The sequence below is a fragment of the Carlito syrichta genome, unplaced genomic scaffold (genome assembly GCF_000164805.1).
Source record: "Carlito syrichta isolate Samal-C Ts95f unplaced genomic scaffold, Tarsius_syrichta-2.0.1 Scaffold130776, whole genome shotgun sequence".
Taxonomy (NCBI): Eukaryota; Metazoa; Chordata; class Mammalia; order Primates; family Tarsiidae; genus Carlito; species Carlito syrichta.
Genome location: NW_007074872.1, coordinates 106,232 through 128,014, shown reverse-complemented (window position 1 = coordinate 128,014; position 21,783 = coordinate 106,232). Strand labels below are relative to the sequence as shown.

At 45.4% G+C, this 21,783-nt stretch overlaps 1 protein-coding gene across 1 annotated transcript; it reads left to right on the top strand.

The window, feature by feature from the left end:
• The first annotated feature begins 251 nt into the window (after positions 1–251).
• On the top strand, positions 252–19,967 carry LOC103250639 (heterogeneous nuclear ribonucleoprotein A1-like). The gene is given in 6 exon segments (XM_021708131.1): positions 252–543; positions 806–1,054; positions 1,877–1,985; positions 19,015–19,082; positions 19,085–19,441; positions 19,444–19,967. Coding segments are annotated over 6 exon segments (1,599 nt in total).
• Positions 19,968–21,783: the final 1,816 nt, after the last annotated feature.

Genomic DNA, 21,783 nt, shown 5'->3' with positions numbered 1-21,783 from the left:
TCCTCACCCACAGGAAGCACATGCACTGCCCTGCAGGGAAAAGACAGGTCCTACCAACAAAAGGTATCCTATAGCAGAGGCCAAGACTTAGCCCACCAGGCAGGGTACATGGAGCAGGACCTTTTCAAGGGTAACTCAGGGAAGCCCCGAGCCCTTGGGAAGCTTCTTTCTCCAAGATCTACATCCCTGCTGAAAGGAGACCAAACCAGAGTTCAGCTGAGCAAGGCACAGTCCAGTCCTGGCATGGAGTGATGGTCCGAGAGGGAGAGGGGCTCTATGCCCGGAGACTTCGCACCTATATGAAGACAGACACCATGGGAGGTGTCAATGGCTTGTATGACTCAAGTTGGTGGAGGGCTCTTCTCATGAAGAAGCCACCCTGCTCAGGCCACTGGCGCCCAGCCTGCAAGGGCCAGGTTCTCCCATACCTGCTGTTCCCACAGACCCCCTTCAGGCTCACTCTGAGACTCTGGGACGTGTTCCTGTTAGGAGGTCTGCAGGCACTGACTGCTAAATCCATTGTGACATTCAAGATCCACAAAAGTAAGTCCCTGTATGCCTGAGGGTGCCCAGGAAAGCATGCAGGACAGACACCAGCTTCCCGAGGGAAGCTCGTACTCTCTACAGTACCCTGTGCTCTAGCTGGAAGGAAGACAGGCTAGGCCAGGCCAGGCCTGCGGGGCTGAGCAGAGTCCTCGGTTTCTACCTGACCAGTCTGAGCCAACCTACACACAACCCCAACAACAGGAGGAGTGTGGTGACACTCCCCTGCCTGGGCCCCTGGTGCCATGGCTTCCCTGCACAGCTGGACCCAGGGGTGGCCACAGAAGTACAGTGGGAGAAGCCCAGAAAGGCACTGACCCTCTCAGAATCACCAGGCCTGATGCTACCCCATCCCTGGGGCACCTCCTGCAGCTGTCCTTGATCGACCTGAGGGAGTTTTTTGGGGACAAGCTAACCCGAGCCTGGGCCTGGGATGATGACTCAGTGCTGAGGCAGCTCCATGCCTCCATGAAAGAAAAGAAAAGAAAGCCCTGGAGCCTGTCGCCACCAGGTGGGCTGCAACACCAGGTCCCTCCCCAGTTACCCTCAGGGCTGTAAAGTGGGGGGTGCCCAGACACCCCCTTCCTCTTCCCTGGGCCTCCATCCTACTGCTTCTCCACCTTTATCTAGTAGCTTCTGGAAACAGGCCAGGTGGGCACCAGGACAGGTGACACCCTCCAGTAATGGGCATGTCTCAAAGACCTGAGGGATGTGGGCATGACCCCACCCAGTTTCCCTCTTGCTTTCCAGCTTCTGCCCTCTGAGGTCTCTGAGGGACACTACAGGGGGGGACCCTCTAAGCCAGCCACACTCCAGTAGGCCCTCATCCCAATATCTTTGCAAGGGCAGCAGGACAACCCGCCTGGAGCTACATAGTGCCGACCATTCCTTTCTCAAACCCCAAGAGGATTCGAGGAGAGGGCACAGACGAGACCCCTGACTCACAGCCAGAACCCAGAGTTCAGCTGAACACGGGACAGTCCACTCCAGGCATGAAGTGATGAGCAAGGAGTTGAGAGAAAGCTCAGGCCTTCCCTCCTGAGTTTGGAGCCAGGGATGAAGACAGGGCTAGCAACCCTGGGGTGAGACTGAGGCAGGGAGCCTCAAGCCAGTCGAAACCCTGGTGGTTTCCGTTTTGGGAAACAGTGCCTCCACCTGGAACTGCACATAGCCCTTGCTCTGGAATCAGTAGTCAGTCGGGGTGTCCTTTGTGTCACACCAGGGGTTCACATAGGGACACCGAGGCCCCCAGGATCCAAGGACTGGGGGTCCTGGTCCTGCTGGGGCCATATGAGCCCTGTGGAGAAACTGACCACGTCCACTTTACTTTCAGCTACACCTGAGCGTGCACCCCCAGAACCAAGGCTTCTGCAGACCGCCCACAATAGGGGGGATGGACTGATCTTCCCAGCCAACGAGCCCAGCCCCAGTAGCCCACCAGGGTAGCACAACCAGAGCCTGGTCCTCACCACCCTTACATGGCCAGGCTCTCCTGAGATTGAGGCAGAAGTACAAAGTGCCCTCTGGAAAGTCCAGGGCAGCAGCCCATTCATTGGGAACCCCAGGGGCTCAGGACAGGTTTGGAGTTTCCTCGAATGGAACTCCATGTCAAAACTCCCCACCCACCTGGACGTGGGGGGCCGTGGTTTGCACATAGAACAGAGCTGCTGGGTCCGAGCACCCTCCACATATGCGTTGGATACTCCTAAGACCATGGAACAGGCCCAGCCCTGCCACCCCAGCGGGTCGCCCACACCAGACGCCCCCACCACCATCATCCAGAGGCAGGGCCAGAGACACCCTGCCCGCAGGGTGGTACCTGCCTCCCACCCCCCATTTGCGTGAGGCAATGAGTTGGCCCAGGAGCTCAGGAGTCAGCTCCTGGGCCTTGGCAGTAGTGGAAAACTGCCAGAAGATGGGGAGTGGAGGACGTGGAGGTGGTGGTAAATGACATCAAAAAGGGTGCCTGTTCCTAATCGAGGTGAAGTGAGGTCCAATGGAAGGCCCCAAACTTCACCTGTACCCAAACTATTTATATTTATATTCCCAATACTGACTTGTAACCCTCTTCTTTAAGATAATAAAAAAGAACAAAAAACTCAAAATCAATAAGGAGTCTTAGACTCCTGGAGGCCCTGAAAAGAAAGGGGAAGCCCTTTGCCTGCTTCAGAACACCCTGTGTTCTGACCTAAGAAACAGCACTCATCTCACAGAGCACATATCTTAGTCCCAGAGGGGATTCTTTTTTTCTTACACAATTTGGAACCGTTTGGTTTTATAATAAATTTTGAATAAATGATTGTCTATGATGGCATGGATGGATTAAAGTTTTTACACATATGTGTTCAGTACTTCTAGTGCCATTTTTGGCTAAGATGGTTCTTTCTCTGTGAAATGCGCATCACATTCTGTTCACGATCAACTGGATGTTTGTGAGGGTGCATTCTAGACTCCTTCTTCTGTCCTGTTGACCTAAGAGTCTATCCTGCTACCAACACCAGACTGTCTGGGTGTCTGGACACTTAGCATAGGTCTGGAAGTCAGGCATGGTGGGCCCTCACTCCTTTTCTAGAATTGCTCTGAATGTCCTAGGTCCACTGCCATGCCCCACACAGAGACAGAGACATGTGCCCATGAGTGTACACACATGTGTACCACACATGAACATCTGTGCACACCATGACCTTGTGACATTCATCGCGGGAATGTAATGCAGGTTCCACATTCAACATGAGCCAATGCCACTCACCACAGAACAGTCTCCAAATTACACTGTTTCAATGAATAATGACCCAAACACTGGGAAGAGGCCAAATGGACACCAGGAGAAAGGAGTCGTAGAAGGAAGGAGCAGGGGACCAGAACACACTCACGCTCTCACGCTCACACTCAGTGACACTGCTGTAAGAGACACGACCCAAGGAGTCAATGCACATTTAACCTGATCCGGGACAGGGATATCGAGTCCCCTGGTACAAGGGGCTCCACACCCAGACACATCGCTCTCCACCTGCTCCTCTACCTACTCCAACCTCCACCCACTAGAACCACAGGTTGCAGAGGCTTTTTTGGAGTCTGTAGTTCCAGCTGTGGTTCAAACTTTGGAGATCATCGCTCTAGTTTTAGAGATTATAGCTCCAGCCGTGGTGGTCGGGGCTTCCACAAGAGGCGGCTGGGTTGGCACTGGCAGCAGATGCTACGGTAGGAACCCTGTGTGGGAAAGAGTCAGAGAGGCATTGGAGGAGGCTGCACTGACACTCTTACATCGTCCTAAAGCTTGGGCAGAGAAATGCATTGGGGTGCCCACCATGGAGCAGCAGATGGCTCCTTGAGACCAGAGGGTGAACCTCACATCTCTCTGGGATCATCATGAACCCAGAGGGTGTCTCCCCAGTGCACAAACTCAGGAGGGACATGTGGGTGCTGGGTACCTAATTCCAGATGCTCTATCTTCCCCCTCCCTCCTCCAGCCAGCCACAGGCAGCAAAAGGTGTGCACCAAAGAGGAGGATCCATCCTGGGAAGGGAAGTGGTGAGAAGTAAACCATTTCAAATGTCCATGTTTTAATATGACAGAGGGAAAGGGCTTGGACTTGAGGGTCTAAAACACTTGGGTTCCTGTGAGCCCTGCAACTTAGACTAGAGGCATCTCTGAACCTCAGTTTGCTCATCTGTTAAGTGGGTATCTTCACTCTTCAGGATGCTGTCATGTGGGTCTCTCCAATAAGTCCCAGAGCTCTGGTCCAGAGAGCTGAGGGGAGGATAGTAGGAAAGGTTTGTCCATTGTGATTCAGGTAAGCAGGTACAATTTACAGAGAGTTCCTGGCACACTGTAAGTGCTCATTGTGGAGAGTACTTGGTACATAGTAGGCATGCTTTATGCAAGGTACTTTGCACAGAGTAGGTTTTCTTTAGGTAGAACACACAGAAGGAACCTTTTATGTACAGCATCTATCACACAGTAGGTGTGCATTATATAGAGTTGTGGCACACAGTAGATGCACTTTATGTAGGTCATCAGGCACATAGTAAGAATACTCTATGTAGCACATCTGACACTCAGTAGACACGTTATGTATAAGGCACCTGGTACAGATAGGTCCACTATATATCAAGTGCTCTTTACAAAGTAAGTTACCTCTATGCAGAGCACCAAGAACACAGAAGGAAGATTTTCAATGGATAATCCAGTACACGATAGGCATGCTATATGTAGAGGGCACGGCACATAGTAGACAGGATTTATGTAGAGTAAGTACCAGGCACAGGAGCACAGTAGGTGTGCTTTGAGTACTGTCTGGCACACAGTAGGAATATTTTCCATACAGTCTTTTACACAGAGTAGATAGTCACACACAATAGCTCAAGGGCTAGTTGTCAGCCCCTTCCCTTCACTTCCTTTTTGGGGTTCACTCTTTTTTTTTAAAGAAACAATGTATTTTATTTTTCTGACACCACAGCTCTTGAGAGTGGTTTTATAACCAATTTAATGAGGGTTACATGGAACTTTTTACAATTGGAAGGAGGAGGAAAGGGAAGGAACCACAAAATGTAAAACAAAAACAGAATTCTGGGTAGCTTTAACATCTCTTCCACTCCCACATGAATAGAATGCACATGGAAACTCTGAATAAAAGGAGAACAGAAAGCAAGGTGGGCAGGGAAAGGTGTGTTGGGGGAAGAAAAAGACTAAGGGAGGAAAAAGACCAGAAAGCATCCCAAGGACAAAGCTTCCCCTCCCAGAACCAGTAGGTGACTCAGCATGGAAGATGAGACTTTGCTAGGCTTATTTCCCAAAATAACATTGCATTATTGCAGCTCCCAAAGGAAAAAAGAAGGGAAGCAGAGGATTACCAGCAGAGATGTACAAGGAAAGGAAACACATTCCCCAGGAGACCAGGCAAAATGGGAGACAGAAAACAAGAAGAAAAATGTGACAGTGTGTGGATATATTGGAAGAGACAGAGAGTGGTGAAGAGGACTTGAACTACAAAACAGATGTCCTCAGCCCAAGGCAATTTACAGATTTAACGCAATACCCATTAACTTACCAGCTGCATTCTCCTCAGAACTGGAAATGACAATACAGGAATTCCTATGAAAACATTAAATGACCTCGAATAGCCAAAACAATCATCAGCAAAACAAAACAAAGCAAAAAACAAAGCGGGAGATATTACACTCCCAGACTTTAAACTTTATCACAAAGCTACAACAATCAAAACAGCCTGGTACTGGTACAAGAACAGGCATATAGACCAATGGAACAGGATAGAGATTCCAGAAGCAAAACTTCAATTTCTTAATCAACTCCTCTTTGACAAAGCCTCCACCTCCAACCACTGGAGAGAGGAGAACCTATTCAGTAAATGGTGCAGCGAAAACTCACTGGCCACGTGCAGAAGATTAAAACAAGACTCCTACCTATCACCATACACAAAAATCAACTCTAAATGGATCAAAGACCTAAAGGTAAAACCTCAAACTATAAGAACCTTAGAAAATGCAGGAGACACCCTTATGGAAATTGGAACTGGCAACCAATTCCTGATCAAAACTCCATGTGCCTATGCCATAAGAGAGAAGATAAACAAGTGGGACTTCATCAAACTGAAAAGCATCTGCAAATCCAAAGAAACCATCAAGAGAGCAGGAAGACAGTCCAGGGGGTTGGGAAAAAATATTTGCCAACTGTATGTCTGACAAAGGTCTAATATCTAGAATCTACAAGGAACTCAAACGTGGCGAAAAGAAAAAAACAAACAACCCCATTAAAAAGTAGGCCAAAGATATGAATGGACAATTCTCAAAAGAAGACATACGAGCAGCCAACAGATACATGAAAACATGCTCAGCCTCACTAGTCATCAAAGAATTGCATATTAAAACTACTGCCGGGCTTGGTGGCTCAGCCTGTAATCCCGCGCTTTTGGAGGCCGAGATGAGTGGATTACCTGAGTCCGAGGGTTCGAGACACACCTGGCCAACTTGGCGAGACCTCATCTCTGCAATAAATGAAAAATGCAATAGCTGGGAGTGGTAGCGCACACCTGTAGTTCCTGCTACTTGGAAGGCTGAGGCAGAAGGATCGCCAGAGCCCAGCAGGTCGAGGCTGCGGTGGCCAGAGTGTGCCACTGCACTCCAGTCTGGCTGACAGAGTGAGACTCCAACTCAAGAAAATTAAAAACTATACTGAGATACCACCTAACTCCAGTCAGAATGGCCGTCATCAATAACTCAAAAAATAACAGATGCTGGAGAGGATTTGGTGAAAACGGAACACTTCTACACTGTTCGTGGGAGTGTAAACTAGTACAGCCTCTGTGAAAAACAGAGTGGTGATTCCTAAATGTTCTAAAAATTGACCTTTCACATGACCCTACAATCCTCCTACTGGGAATATACCCAGAAGAACTCACTCTATAAAAAAGATACCAGCACATGTATGTTTATCACAGCATTGTTCACAATAGCAAAACATGGAACCAGCCGTGCTGCCCATCAAAAGAGGACTGGATAAGAAAATGTGGTACATATACACAATGGAATAATATGCAGCCATAAATAAGAACAAAATCATGAACTTTGCAGCAACCTGGATGGACTTAGAGGCTATAATACCATGTGATCTTTCACAGAAACAGAGAATTGAGTATCACATGCTCTCACTCATAAGTGGACCTTGAACAACTATCGTAATACTGTAAGAAAAGGATTGACAGTAACATGAAACTGTGGGGGAGAGGGGTAGGAGGGCAGGGAAGTGTTATTGGCAGTAGTTGGAATCTGCCTGGGGAAGGGGGGACACACCTCATCAAGGGTACCTGCACAACGAATACTTGTATACCTAACCCTGAATTGTACCCCACAAATTTAAAATAAAAATAAATAAAAAGTTTAAAAGTTAAAAATAAATTAATAATAATAATAATGTCCCCCACTGAGCTTAGTTCTCTTTGTGTGTGTGTGTGTGTGTGTGTGTGTGTGTGTGTGTGTGTGTGCACGCGCGCGCGCTTTTCCATCAATACTCTGCTCTGAGGTCATAGTTTTTTTTCTTGTTTTTTGTTTTCTTATACTTTGGAATTGAAATAAAATAGTGCTTTCCAAGAATGATCTCTGCCACTTAAACTGAAAGGAATGTTTAGGTCAGTGTCCCACTTTCAGTCCCCAGAGGCAGGAGTGGGGGAAGGGAGAAGGGGAGCAGAGCAGGGGAGGGGGCTTCCATCAGGGCGGCTTTCAGCCTGGGGAGGCGGTGGGTGGGAGGGAGCAGGGGCCAGCAGCAGTGGCAGCGCCCCCGCTCCTGCAAGCACATAGAGGCGCCACGGTCCACCAGGATCTCCTTTCCTAGGCTCAATCTTTTGTGGACCCTCTTCTGTCCCTCTTTGAGGACATTACCCAACATCCCATTTCCCAAATAGGAAAACTGAACCCAGGAGGCAGTCACTGCTCACAGTCAGAGCAAGGACAGGCAGAACAGGGACTCCACTCAGGGTCTCGGCTCAGTCCTCCCTGCCCGGACCCCGTCCACTCACAGCCCTTCTCAGCCTTACCTAACACCATGCCTCCCCTCTGTCCTACACGGCACCCAGCTTTCAGGTTTGCTCTTCCAGCTGGGCTCTTCATCCCCACTATCTGATCTGCGGATCCTTCGTTCCTGCTCACAGCAGCTGTGTCTCAACCCAGGCCTGGGTCACCTGGAGACAGGACTTGAACTCCTGCCAGGCAGTGCAGCAGAGGGCCAGAGACTTCATCTCGGAATCTCCTAATTCTTCACAGAGAAATGGTGCACGATATCCTCCCAGCCACACTTGCAGGTAATCCCAGGAGATGATCTGGGACAGGGCTTGTCCTGGCCTGGCTCACTTGCTACCCGAACTCTCAAGTTCGTGTTTTTATCTGCCATACACTGGTAGGGTGGTTGTAAACTTTGGGGCCAGAGTCCCCTTTGATCACTCCTGATTTGCCCTTTGACCCACACTGGGGTACAGAGGCCCAAGGGTCACCCGCTGCTGGCTCCTCTGCAAGCAGCTGGCTCACCTCTAGGTTTGGCCAGCTGCCCAGGCACAGAAGAGAAGCCAGGCTGGTGGGGATTGACTGGCCCAGTCCAGCCTTTCACAGCCTTCCCTAGATCAGGGGTCGGGGCAAAGACCTGTCAACCAAAGGGGGGAGGAGGCTGTGTGGGACAAGCTGCTCCTGCGGAAGTTGCCAGGTAGGGGGTGGCAGGGTTGGAGGGGTCTGGCCTGGAATGAGGAGTGCTGCCCAGATGGATCTAGGTCTCTTAACAAGGCCACCAAGAATCTGTCTCCCTCTCTTGGTTTTACTTTTTTCTGTGTCACTTTTCCTTTTAAGGCAATTCTTTCCTTATGGGGTCTATGATGAGTCCCAGAAGCTCAGTTCTCATCAGAAAGCTTGCCTTTCCCCTAGAGCCCAATAAATGACCCAATGTTATATGTTATACCTGGTTGTATCTATGTGCTTACACCTGGGATCATATGGATGTGCTCATGTGTGGGGCTCATCTATGGCCAAGAACATTTTGGGCATGTGGGAGTAGTTTAGTTCTTGTTGGAAATAGAGTTTGAAATGTCTTTTTCTCCTCCTGCTCACGTGTGGGCCATATTTGGGACTTGTCCAAGGTCTGGAACCCATGGTCCCTTGAACTCTCTGAGACATTATTTGAGTCTTGTCTAAGACAAGCTTTAGTCATGCCTGAGGAGCAGTCTTGGTTATACCTGGGCCACATCTGAGACATTAATGAGATTATGTTTAAATCCTGCCTGAGACCCATCTGTGAATTACACTGAGGACACGTCAGGTCATCTCAGGCCCATGTTAGAGCATATTATGCCATGCTGAGGATGTCGTGTATCTTGTGGTGTGTCAGGACATGTTAACACACGGCAGGGCCACATCCCATATCCCAAATCCATGCCAGAAGGAGTCAGAGAGTGCTGGGGAAGAGTTTATCTTTTGCCCCTGACAGGCATTTTTTTGAGCACTGGGCTTTGCTCAGGTGTTGCAGAATATATTGGATCACGTGGGTGCCATGTCAAGAGGTGTGCTGTGTCATGTTAGGGCTGCTGCAGTCTGGTCTGTTCCTCCCTCACCTGTCCCCTCCTCCCTTCTTCCCCTGTTCTCAGCCCCCTTCCTGCTATGTTGGATTTAGAGAAAGGAAGTGCTGGGAGCCTCCACCCACACCCAATGTCCCTCCCCTGCCCCTCTCCATGGTCCCTGATCTCTTTTGTGTCAGCTGCCAGTGCACCCAAGCATATGGTCTTCTACAGATTCCTGAAGCCCTGGATGGTGTTCAATAGCACAGTATGGTAAATATAGTTAATAATTTGTTGTATATTTCAAACTAGGCTAGCAGAGAAGATTTGAAATGTTCCAAACATAAAGAAATAATAAATTTAGAGGTAATGGATATCCTAATTACTCTGATCTGATCTTTGCACATTGCATTAAAGTAACATATGTACTCAGTATGTTCAATTATTATGCATCAAAAATATATAGTATATATTATATGTATCCATATAATATATATTACTATAATATATTAGATATTATATATAGGTAGATAGCTTATCATCAGATAAAATGAGAAAGGTAACCCAAGCAGCTGGGCGCAAAAAGGAATGATCAATAAGCTTTCTCTGCAAATATAATTTTCTTTTATTTGTTTTTTTGAATTTTTTTCATTTTAAAGATACGGGGTGCAATTCAGGGTTAAGTATACAAATGTTCATTATGCAGGTACCCTTGATGGAGGCGTGTCCCCCCCAACATAATCCCACTACTGCCAATTCTGCCCCCTCACCCCACCCCCCAGCAATTTCCCACTACTAACAAACATAATTTTCTATCTAAAGTCATTGACACTCCCTGGACTCCTCACCACGGGAGGCAGGTGAGATGAGAGTTAGGCAATATATACCTTTCATCCACTTTGATAGGCTAGAACATGGAATGTTTCTGCATTCATTCAGTTTTTTGTTTTTTCATTAGAGTTTTGTGGTTTTCATGTATAGATTCTGCATGTACTTCTTTTATTTATACTTAATTATTTAGGGGATGTTCAAGTCCATTGTGTCTTTAATTTCAAATTTTACTTTTTCGCTGGTATATGGGGGAGAGATTAACTTTTGTATATTAACTTTGTATCCTGAAACCTTGTTATAATGGTTCAAGGAGATTTCTTTGTTCTTTTGAATTTTTTACATAGCTCATTATGTCATCTGTGAACAAAAACAGTTTTTATCTCTTCTAACCAATCTGTGTAGTTTTGATTTTTTTTCTCATGTCTTATTGCATTTAGGTCTTTCAATGTCATATTGAAAAGAAGTGATGAGGCTGGACACAGTGGCTCATGTCTATAATCCCAGTGCTTTGGGACGCTGAGGTAAGAGGATTGCCTGAGCCCACGGGTTCAAGACAAGCCTGGGTAACTTGGTGAGACCTCATCTCTACAGTAAATCAAAAAATTAGCCAGGCATGGTGGCACATGCTTGTAGTTCCAGCTACTTGGAAGTCTGAGGCGGAAGGATCACCTGAGCCCAGCAGGTTGAGGCTACAGTGACTGGGAGCGTGCCCCTGCCCTCCAGCCTGGGTGACAGCATGAGATTCCTACTCAAAAAAAAAAAGAAGTGATGAGAGGAAACATTCTAGCCCCTTTTTCCTAACCTTAGTGCAAAAGCTTCTAGTTTCTCACCTGTAAATATGTTGTTATCTGTAGGCCTCTTGTAAATATTCTTTCTCAACAATTTTGAGAAAGTTTCCTTCTACTCTAATATTACTGATAGTTTATTTTTATCATAAATAGATGTTGAATTTTATCACGTTTTTTTCTATATCGGTTGACATAGTCTTGTGATTTTTTTCTTCTTTTTTTGATGATGTGCTTGTTTACACTAATTGATTTTCAGTTTTTGAGCCAGCCTTGCATACTTGAGAATAAATCCCATTTGAATATGGTATATAATTATTTTTATACATTGTTGGATTAAATTTGATAATATTTTGATTAAGGATTTTACATCTATGTTCATGAGAGACATAGATCTTATATATAAGTGTTCCTTCTTTATTTTTAACTTTTTCGTTAATATCTTTGCAAGTTGGCATTAGATTAATTATGGCCTCATAGACCGAGTTAGGAAATATTACTTCTGCTTTGTCTTTGAAAACATATAGTAGAAAATCGCATCATTTCTCTATTAAATGTTTGGTAAAATTCATCAGTGAGCTAATCTGGTCTGAGGCTTTCTGTTTTAAAGGTTATTAATTACTGATTCAATTTATTTAATAAACATAGAACTAATTAGATTGTCTGCCAGTAGTCTCATTTATTATTCTTTTTTCTTCCTTCCCATATCCTTCAGATAGACCAAAGGTGAATGAGAGTATATAAACGTGATCAACATTATATAACTGATACAAAGTATAAAGCTTACAAAAACACATGGCCTATATGTTTTATTTTAATATTTATATATTAAGCATGTAAAATACTTATGAAATAAGTAAAACTATTAACGGTTAATATATAAATTTAGTTATATATATTTTTTTAGTTAGAGTCTCACTCTGTCACCCAGGCTGGAATGCAGGGGCACTCTTCATGGCCACCGCAGCCTCAGCCTGCTAGGCTCAGGCAATCTTTTGCCTCAGCCTTCCAAGTAGCTGGAACCACAGGAATGCAACACCATGTCTAGCTAATTTTTTATTTATTTGTTTGTTTGTTGTAAAGATGAGGTCTGATTAAGTTGCCTAGGTTAGTCTTGAACCCCTGGGCTCCAGCTATCTTCTTGTCCCCACCTCCCAAATTTTGGGATTACAGGCATGAGCCACTGCACCTGGCAGTTAGGTAAATCTTACAGGTGTATTAAGGAGACTATTTTTAAGTTTACTCAGACAAAGTGGCATATAGGAAATAAAACTAAGTTTGTTTGGAAATAAAACTAAGTTTTAACTAAGTGACATCATATTTCAAATGCCAACAGAACCGCATACTAGCTTTAGACTTTTGACATAGGAATTCAAAGCTAAAATAGGTTCAGCACTGTAGTAATTACCTAAGTTATTGCAATTACAGTATTTGGAAGTACAATTCACATAATCATGATTCTCTCCTCTATTCTTGTTGAACACGATTTTAATCTCAAAATGTAAAAAAGTGAATTAAAATGTTGGAAAATCACCTTTCCCAGTAACCCTGAAGAAAAAGATTCTCAAGCAAAACTATCTAAGTTGAAATTAACCCAGTTACATCTGGAAAGAAGATGTGAGACTTCGGAAGCTAAGTTGACCAGAAACCTAGGATGAGGTATGAGTGAGCAGTCCAGAGAATGTCAATGACATAGGCAGGAAATCATGTTTGCAGAGAAAGCTTTTTTATCACTCCTTTCTGTGTCCAGCTGGGTTCTCTCCCTCATAGTTTAACGTTAATAAGCTAGCTAGAGAACTGGCTCACTGTTTTAAACTAAGAAGGAAGAGAAACATGCAATATTTGAAGGGGGACATTTTCTTTCAAGGCCTGGAGGAGAATATCTGTGCCACATGGAGGGAGCTCAGAGAAGAGTGATCTGCAGACTTGTCAGAGGGCAGGTATTGGGGCTGGAGTACTCCACACAGCTCATGGTCGTGGGGCCTAAACCTGCACCCAGACCACAGGAAGCTTGTGAGGTGAGAGCTGGGCAATGTATACCTTTCATCCACTTTGAGAGAAGAGATTGTTGGCTTATGGTTCTTCCCCTAAGCCCCACTGGCCTTCACTCCCAACATATATCTGTGCAGAAGCCTCAGCTAGGTGTGTCAGGCATTGTAAATTTTCAGTATAAATTGTGTTTCAACTAGAATCTAGAGTCCAGCCAAGAGGAGAAGAGGAGAGGTAGAGTTTTAATCTCATCTCTCTTATCAGAAAAGAACCCAGTATCAGAAAAATTCACCCTTAATGAGGCAGAGAGTAAAATAGAAAACCCTAGAGGTGAGGGTATGCCTATGGAAGGGGCATTTGTTTGACTTCAACCTCCCTTGAATTAATTTCTTCCCAGGATGATAGAAACAAATATTTAATCCCTGGAGTTCTCCTGACAGTAACCCTAATCCTGTTTCTGGTGGTCACTTTCCTGTCATTGTACTGACAGGGGAGAAGGAACTGAACTGATAGGGTCTGGGCAGTTGGAGGGACCCAGGATCACCAGATCCCATCTCACAAATGAAGGAGCCCACAGAGCTGGGGCAGAGATAGAAAAGTAGGAATAGCCAGGGGTTTTGTGGTAGCTTGGCTTCTGTAGGGAAGAGAGGGGATGAAGAAGGAAGCTGTGACCCCTCTTTATCCCCAATCTTGCAAACCCCTCATGCATTTCACCAGCTGAAGTTGGAGCAGAATTCAATTGTAATGTAAGTGCCCCCATACAAACAGCCAGTTGTAAACAGGGTCAGAGTCCCAGGGTTTGCTGGAGGCATGGTGATGTGGTAGTAAAAGCTCAGGGGTCAGGTAAGGCTGGTTCAAATCTTGACTTTGACCATTACAAGATGCATGTCCTCAATGAGCACCTTAACCTCACTGAGCCTCAGTTTCATCATTTGCACAATAAACCTACATCAGAGGATACTGCAAACAGTTAACAATATGATGTGAGGACAGTCTTCAGCTCAAGAACTAGCATATGATCACCACTAGGAGGAAAGGCATAAGGTGTGTGTAAGATGGAGTGCTGACTTGAGAGGAGGGTGAGGGGGTGATAACAGAAAATCAAGAGAGGATGAAAAATTTTAAAACTAGAGGAAACGACTCCTGTTGCAAGAGCAGCCCACAGGCACACAAAGATGGACCTTGTCTCAGATACTTACCGTATTTCCCTCCTCTCTCTCTGAGGCTGGCCTGACCACTTCCTGTTCCCCAGAGTCGGCCACAGCAGTGCAGCTGACCCCACTGGGGGAGCTTCTGGCATCCTGAATACGGAGATGGAGGGCCTGATGTTGGCATGAGGAAAACTGATCCTGAGAACAGTATGCAATGAAGGCTGGACAAATCCCCAGATCTAGGAACTAGACACTGAGACTGGAAGGAAACAGAAGGAAACTACATATCTGCAATGGTTTCTTGGTTCAGAAAACTCTGGAGCCTGTTGGAGGCTCAGGACAGTACTTTTGCCCTCATTCCCCAACCCCAGTCTCTGTGATGCTGATACGGCAGCTGGGAAAGAGATGAGCAGTATAAATGAGCATAAGTAGGAGACTCAGTGGGCACTTCTCAAGGGCCCCGCGAAGTCCTGACAGTTCCTTCGTGCGATCCCATGACCTAACAACTGTCTGATGCAACGCACAGCCCAAAATTCATTCTCGTCCTGGTGTTCTGGAAAGTGAGAAGACAGAGAAGGTAGGAGTGGATCCCCCTCCTTCAGCACCATGACAGCGACCTCCCTGGGGCAACTTCGCCTCCATAACAGCAGGAGGCACTGTCTCATCCCAAACACTCCCACAGCACAGAGTCCAAGGCCTGAGCAACTTGCTGGGTCCCACAGAGTGGGGGCTTGGGAGAATTACTGGCTACAAAAAAAGATAAACAGAAACCTGCACTAATAAGATAAATAACCATTTAATGTATTCTAAATTGAAAATTATTCTTAACAGAGTTTATTTATGCAGATATGACAAAGATGAGTATATGTATATTTACTCACATGCCACTCCATTTTAGAGAAGGTGTTGCAGACTATACCTGGTGCTCTACACTTGACTTTTATTCTCAGTGTTATACATTGACTCTCTTAACATGCGTGCCCATAGCCAGAGGTGCATTTTAAACAATCACCCTGCTCATTGATTATATAACTGATTAAGTTTGAGGTTCACTGCCTTAGAGTGTCTTCTGTTCTGCTACGGAGTAGACTGTGTGTTTGTGTGTGTGTGTGTGTGTGTGTGTGTGTGTGTGTGTGTGTGTGTGTGTGTGTGTGTGTGTGCGTGCACTCAGTTCTCCTTTCTGGATAATTTCAAGCAGAGACTATCAGGGTTGCAGCAGAAGCTAGACGTGCATGGCATCCCAGAACAACTAACCTCTACAGCAAGAATCCATCTGTGAGTCATGGTCAATGCCTGGCAGGTGTCTAGAGTTCCTGTTACTACTTCTCCATGGAAACCTCTTCTGGATTTAGACAAAAAGCTTTCTGTGACTAGGAGGGTGCTCAAATAGTTGCTGGTTACAGCCAAACAGAGAAGATAGTGAGGACAAATTGGGTCTTTTAGGCCCTTCTTTAAAAACAGTGTGAGGTCGTGTCACTACCCCCTACAGGATTCATTCCAAACCCTAGAATGTAACCTTCCTCCTTTTCCCTGCCCTAGCATGATCCGACCATGCATTTTTCTACTTCATATTTTTAATTACTGCAGTCTCTGTGCCTGGACTGACATTTTTTCCTATCATCCAAACGAACTACTATTGATCCTTTAAAACCCAGAGAAAACATACCTTCTCCACATTTTTCCATAATGCCCAGCAGATGTCGCCATCACAGCTCTTGACATGAAGGGCTATGGGTCTAAACCACTGAAGCTGCTGAGTCTAAACACTCAAGCCTGGTGTTCAACTTCGTGTTCAATTTCCTGCGTGCAGATGCTCCAAGTGCATAGTAAGTGACACTATATTGATGTGAACACAACTGTCAAAATCACCATGGTAGGAAAGTGTTGTTATTATTATCCCCAGTTTGTAGATGAGGAAACAGGTTCAGAGGCTCAAGTCTGCTATCAGCTGAATATTTGTGTTCCACTAAAATCAATACGTTGAAATCTTGAAACTCAATGTGATGGCTTCAAAAGGTAAGGCCACAGAAAGGTGATAAATTCATGAGGGAGAAGCCTTCAGGAATGGGTTGGTATGCAAATAAAAGAGACCTCAAAGAGATCATTAAGCACTTCCAAAAAGTTAGGACACAGCAATAAGACAGTCATTTAAGAAACAGAAAGTGAGCCCTTACCAGACACTGAATCTGCCAGAATCTTGAATTTGGATTTCCCAGTCCCCAGAATTATGAGAAATAAATTATGTTGTTTTTTCAGTCACCAAATCTACAGTACTTTGTTATGGCGGCCCCAAAATACAAAGAGAGAGTAGTATTTCCCCGGCATCAGTGACATGTTAATGATGAAGCTGGAGCCCAAACCCAGGGCTCTAAACAGGACATCAATTGAAATGTCCCATTGGGGTTACAGAGCAATGGTGCTAAAACCATCAGGAAGAGCGATGGATCACCATGATTGAAAGATGACTGAAGCCGGGCTCAGTGGCTCAGCCTGTAATCCCATGCTTTGGGAGGCTGAGGTGAGTGAATTGCCTGAGCCTACGGGTTCGAGACCCATCTGGACAACTTGGCCAGACCTCATCTCTACAATAAATCAAAAAAAATTAGCCAGGCGTGGTAGCATACACCTGTAGTTCCAGCTACTTGGAAGGCTGAGGCGGAAGGATTGCCAGAGCCCAGCAGGTTGAGGCTGAGGTGGCCAGGAACAGCCATTGCACTCCAGTCTGGGTGACAGTGAGACTCCAACCCAAAAAAAGAAAAATGGCTGAGAACAATCTGTAAGTGAAAATACCAGGGTCAGCAGCTGGGGGTGCACATGGGGAAAGGATTCCTGCCACCATACCTGCCCTCTTTGGATGCTGTAGTCCAGAAATGATATCTAAAATTTAACACATTGAATTGGAGGCACAAGTCCATACACAGCTCAAGCCCAAGGGTTGGTCTTGATTCACCCATAACCCTTAATTCCTCCCAAGTCTAACGTAAGTGTCCCCCAAACTCAGTTCTTTAGCACCTCTGACAGCCAAATCCCAAGTGAAACCATGAAAAGAATGCCATGCCATCAGGGCATAATTGGAAGTCTCAGAACAACTTAGGGCATCTGGTCAACCCCATATTTGGGGATGAAAATCAAGAGTGTCCCCAACGGGAGAAATGGTGGCCAAGGCTGGCCCCACCAGTTTCCAAGCACCAGGGGGGATCTTTAAAAATTGTGAGGCAACTATGTTCTGTATTCAATCTGAGTATGGACTACCCCTTCTGGAGTCACCAATCATCTTAGCTGATTGCAGATACTAGAGAACCTCCTTCAAGGAAGACATTCAAGAGTGTGGGTGCCCAGAGGTTCAGAGCCCAGGTAAATGGTCATGTTGCCAACTGTTAACAATATCAACAGCTGACACTATCCAGTACTTATAAGCTGCCAGCCATCGTGCTCTTATTATTTTCATTTTAAAGCTGAGAAGACTGAGTTTCATAGGTTAGATGACTTGTCTTAGGACACAGCACATGAAATTTTGTAACTAGATCCTAGCAACAAGTAAAAAGTTTAATCAACTGAAAAGTCAGCAGTCTTGATCTGTAAGAGATGCAAGGTCACAGTGCAAACTGCTGCTCCCAAAATTAGGGACACCAACAGGCAAATAGAGGGAATCACAACTTACTGGAACAGAAATCCATAGTTAGCAACTTCTAGAGGAAGCAGTGTCAGGGAAGGGAAATGTTAGCTGCAACTGAAGTATTGCTGGAGGCTAAATGTAGATAAGTCTGAGAATTAAAAACTCTAGGCGGTTCCCAATGTTAGGGGTCCCACGCATTTATGGGTTTTATCTCCAGGAATGCTGTCAGATCCTCACAATAAAACTAGGAGAAAAGATCACTCATGCTTCTGTTAGGGGAAGGGGGAAACCCATTTTTTAAATACTCCAGAGCATTCTGTTCTTCCTAACATGGTCTGCCCTTAGGAGAAACAATTTAACCAGAGCCTGTCCTGCTGGGGTTTTACCAGAGCCTAGCTAGAAAAAGGAAATGCCCAACAATCCAGCCATCTAGGGGCAATCCAGGAAACCTGAGCAATACATGCATATAGCACAGGCTCATTTAAAAAGAATGAGATTTAGGCCAGACTCGGTGACTCAGCCTGTAATCCCAGCACTTTGGGAGGCCAAGGCGAGTGGATTGCCTGAGCCTGCAGGTTTAAGACCCGCCCAGGCACTTTGGCGAGACCTCGTCTCTACAGTAAATCAAAAACTAACCAGGTGTTGTAGTGCACACCTGTAGTTCTGGCTGCTTGGAAGACTGAGGCAGAAGGATCGCTGGAGCCCAGCGGGTCGAGGCTGTGGTGGCCAGAAGTGTGCCACTGCACTCCAGTCTGGCCGACAGAGTGAGACTCCAACTCAAAAAAAAAAAAGTAAGATTTAATCATGGGACTATAGAATGATTCCCTTCTCCCCACAACTTACTACTACATAACTAAAGGTTCATGTCAAACTGTTCCTTTTACCCAGTACCTCATGTCTGACTACCAGTAGAAAAAAAATTGCAAGACATGTCAAAAGGCACAAAACACAGTTTGAAAAGAGAGCCAGCATCAAAAACAGACTCAGGCTTTCTACCTGTGGATGCTGCTGAGAAAGCATCGCTAAAGTCTCTCTCCCCACCACTGTCAGGACTAAGTCAGTGTCCCCTAAGGAGTCCGAACAACTGCAAAAGCTCTTCATCAGAGGGCTGAACTTCGAAGATCGATGAGTCTGAGGAGCCATTTTGAGCAATGCAGAAAGCTCACAGACTGTGTGGTAATGAGAGATTCAAACACCAAGTGCTCCAGGGGCTTTGAGTTTGTCACATATGCCACTGTGAAGGAGACATATGCAGCCATGAATGCAAAGCCACACAAGGTGGATGGAAGAGTTGTGGAACCAAAGAGAGCTGTCTCACTAGAGGAATCTCAAAGACCAGGTGCCCACTTAACTGTGAAAAAGACATTTGTTGGTGGCCTTAAAGAAGACACTGAAGAACATCACCTAAGAGATTATTTTGAGCAATATGGGAAAATTGAAATGATTGAAATGATGACTGATCGAGGCAGTGTCAAGAAAAGGGCTTTGCCTTCTTAACCTTTGGCAACCATGACTTCATGGATAAAATTGTCTTTCAGAAATACCGTACTGTGAATGGCCACAACTGTGAAGTAAGAAAAGCCATGTCAAAACAAGAGATGGCTAGTGCTTCATTCAGCCAAAGAGGTCAGAGTGGTTCTGAAAACTTTGGTGGTGGTCCTGGTGGTGGTTTTAGTGGGAATGACAACTTTGGTCACGGAGGAAACTTCAGTGTTCATGGTGGCTTTGGAGACAGCAGGTGGTGGTGGATAGGTGGCAGTGGTGATGGCAATAATGGATTTGGTAATGATGGAAGCAATTTTAGACGTGGTGAAAGCTATAATCATTTGGGCTATTATAACTATCAGTCTTCAAATTTTGGACCCATGAAGGGGGGAGACTTTAGAAGCAGAAGCTCTGGTCTCTATGATAGTGGAGGAGAATACTTTGCCAAAGCACAAAACCAAGGTGGCTGTGGTGATTCCAATGGCAGCAGTAGCTATGCCAGTGGCCGAAGATTTTAATTACTGCCAGGAAACAAGAGCCAGAGAAGTAACAGGAAAGCTACAAGCTACAACAGATTGGTGAACTCAGCCAAGCACAGTGGTGGCAGGGTCTAGCTGCTACAAAGAAGACATGCTTAGACAAAATTCAAGTGTATGGGCAAAACACTGAAGGACTGTGTTTGTACTAATTACATAACAGGTTCCATGGAAAGTGTAAAGCATTCCAACAAAGGGTTTTAATGCAGATATTTTTCGCACCCATGCTGTTGATTGCTAAATGTAATAGTCTGATCGTGATGCTGAATAAATGTGTCATCTTAATGAGTACCCAGATGTGGCAGGAATGTTGAAATAATCAGAGCGGGAATTTAAGGTATCTGTAATCAATACGTCAGGATTTCCAATAGGTAGACATCATGCAGTGTATATGGACAATGTAAGCTAAATAAATTGTTATAATCTGTTCCTAAGCTAGAAACTCATCTTGCAAATGCTGTAAAAATTTACACTGAGGAGGAGTCATCAACATAATGGTGGAGTAAGAAATCCCAGGCTTCCATCCCCCAACAAAAGCAGCAATTTGGGCCCCAACAAAAGCAGCAATTTGGCAGCTACTGTGAATGAAAGTAACTCTGGAAGGGCTCAGGAGTCCACTTAGGAAGCTAAAGCCACACAGTGGAGGGAAAAATAATAATCACATGAAAATTGTAGGAAGATATTTCATTTTGGCTGCACTACCCATCTCCAGACCCACTGGAGTGACCAGCCTCCATTTGCTTGCACCCAGATCGCTGAAGTTGAGACGTCTGAAGAAAGGAGCAAAGAAGAGGGATAGGAGTTATCCCTATCAGTCATGCAGCAGAACCCACTGGACCCCAGTGGCCTGCCCTGCACAGGACTCCGGCAAATTTTTCAAGGAAGGTCCTCACAGTCCTCCAGCTGCTGTGCGCCACCTGCAACTTTTGCCATCGAGGTTTCACAGTGTTCACTATTGCAGACCCCAGTGGCTTATCTGCTGAGGACCCCAGGTAGCTTTTTCTGCCAAGAGCTCACAATTTTTTCACCTTCACAGTCTCCAGGTACCTCATTTAATACCTTTTCCCTCTCTCTTTCTTCTTTTTTGCTTCCTCCTATGAAAAAGTCCAGTTACCAACCTCTTTTCTCTCTTCTTTCTCCTTCCCAGATTTTGTCAAAAATTTTTCATTCCATTTATCACGCAGGTGAAAAAAATTTAAAGGACTCCCATCACACTAGCTTACCCCTTTACACCTCCTCTCTCTCTCTCTCTCTCTCTCTCTCTCTCTCTCTCTCATACCCCACCCTCAACCTCATACCCAAATCAGAAACAAGTCTCCTCCTAGAAATTAATCTCCCTGAACACCAGTGAAAGCTGGGCATGGTGGCTCATACCTGTAATCTCAGGTACTCAGGAGGTTGAGGATGGAGGATTGCTTGAGCCAAGGAGTTCAAGGCTGCAGTGAGCTATGATCATGCCACTGCCCTCCAGCCTGGGCAACAGAGCAAGATTCTGTCCCCCCCAAAAAAAGTGGAAAATTATAAATAATAAGCTATTTTGCGGGCATGACTATCTTTTCCCTTTACAGGTTTTTAGAAATAAAGAGATGATCTATGAGAAGTATTGAATGTAGTATACAGCTCAGTGTATAGTAGATACTCATACAATGGCTATTATTATTATTTTATTCTATTGCAATCCAGCAGCACTGCAGCAACCTAATCATCAGAAATAAAGTTTTTGTTTGCTAATTCAGTTTGAATAATGTATATGCCCGTGTGTGTGTGTGTGTGTGTGTGTGTGTGTGTGTGTGTGTGT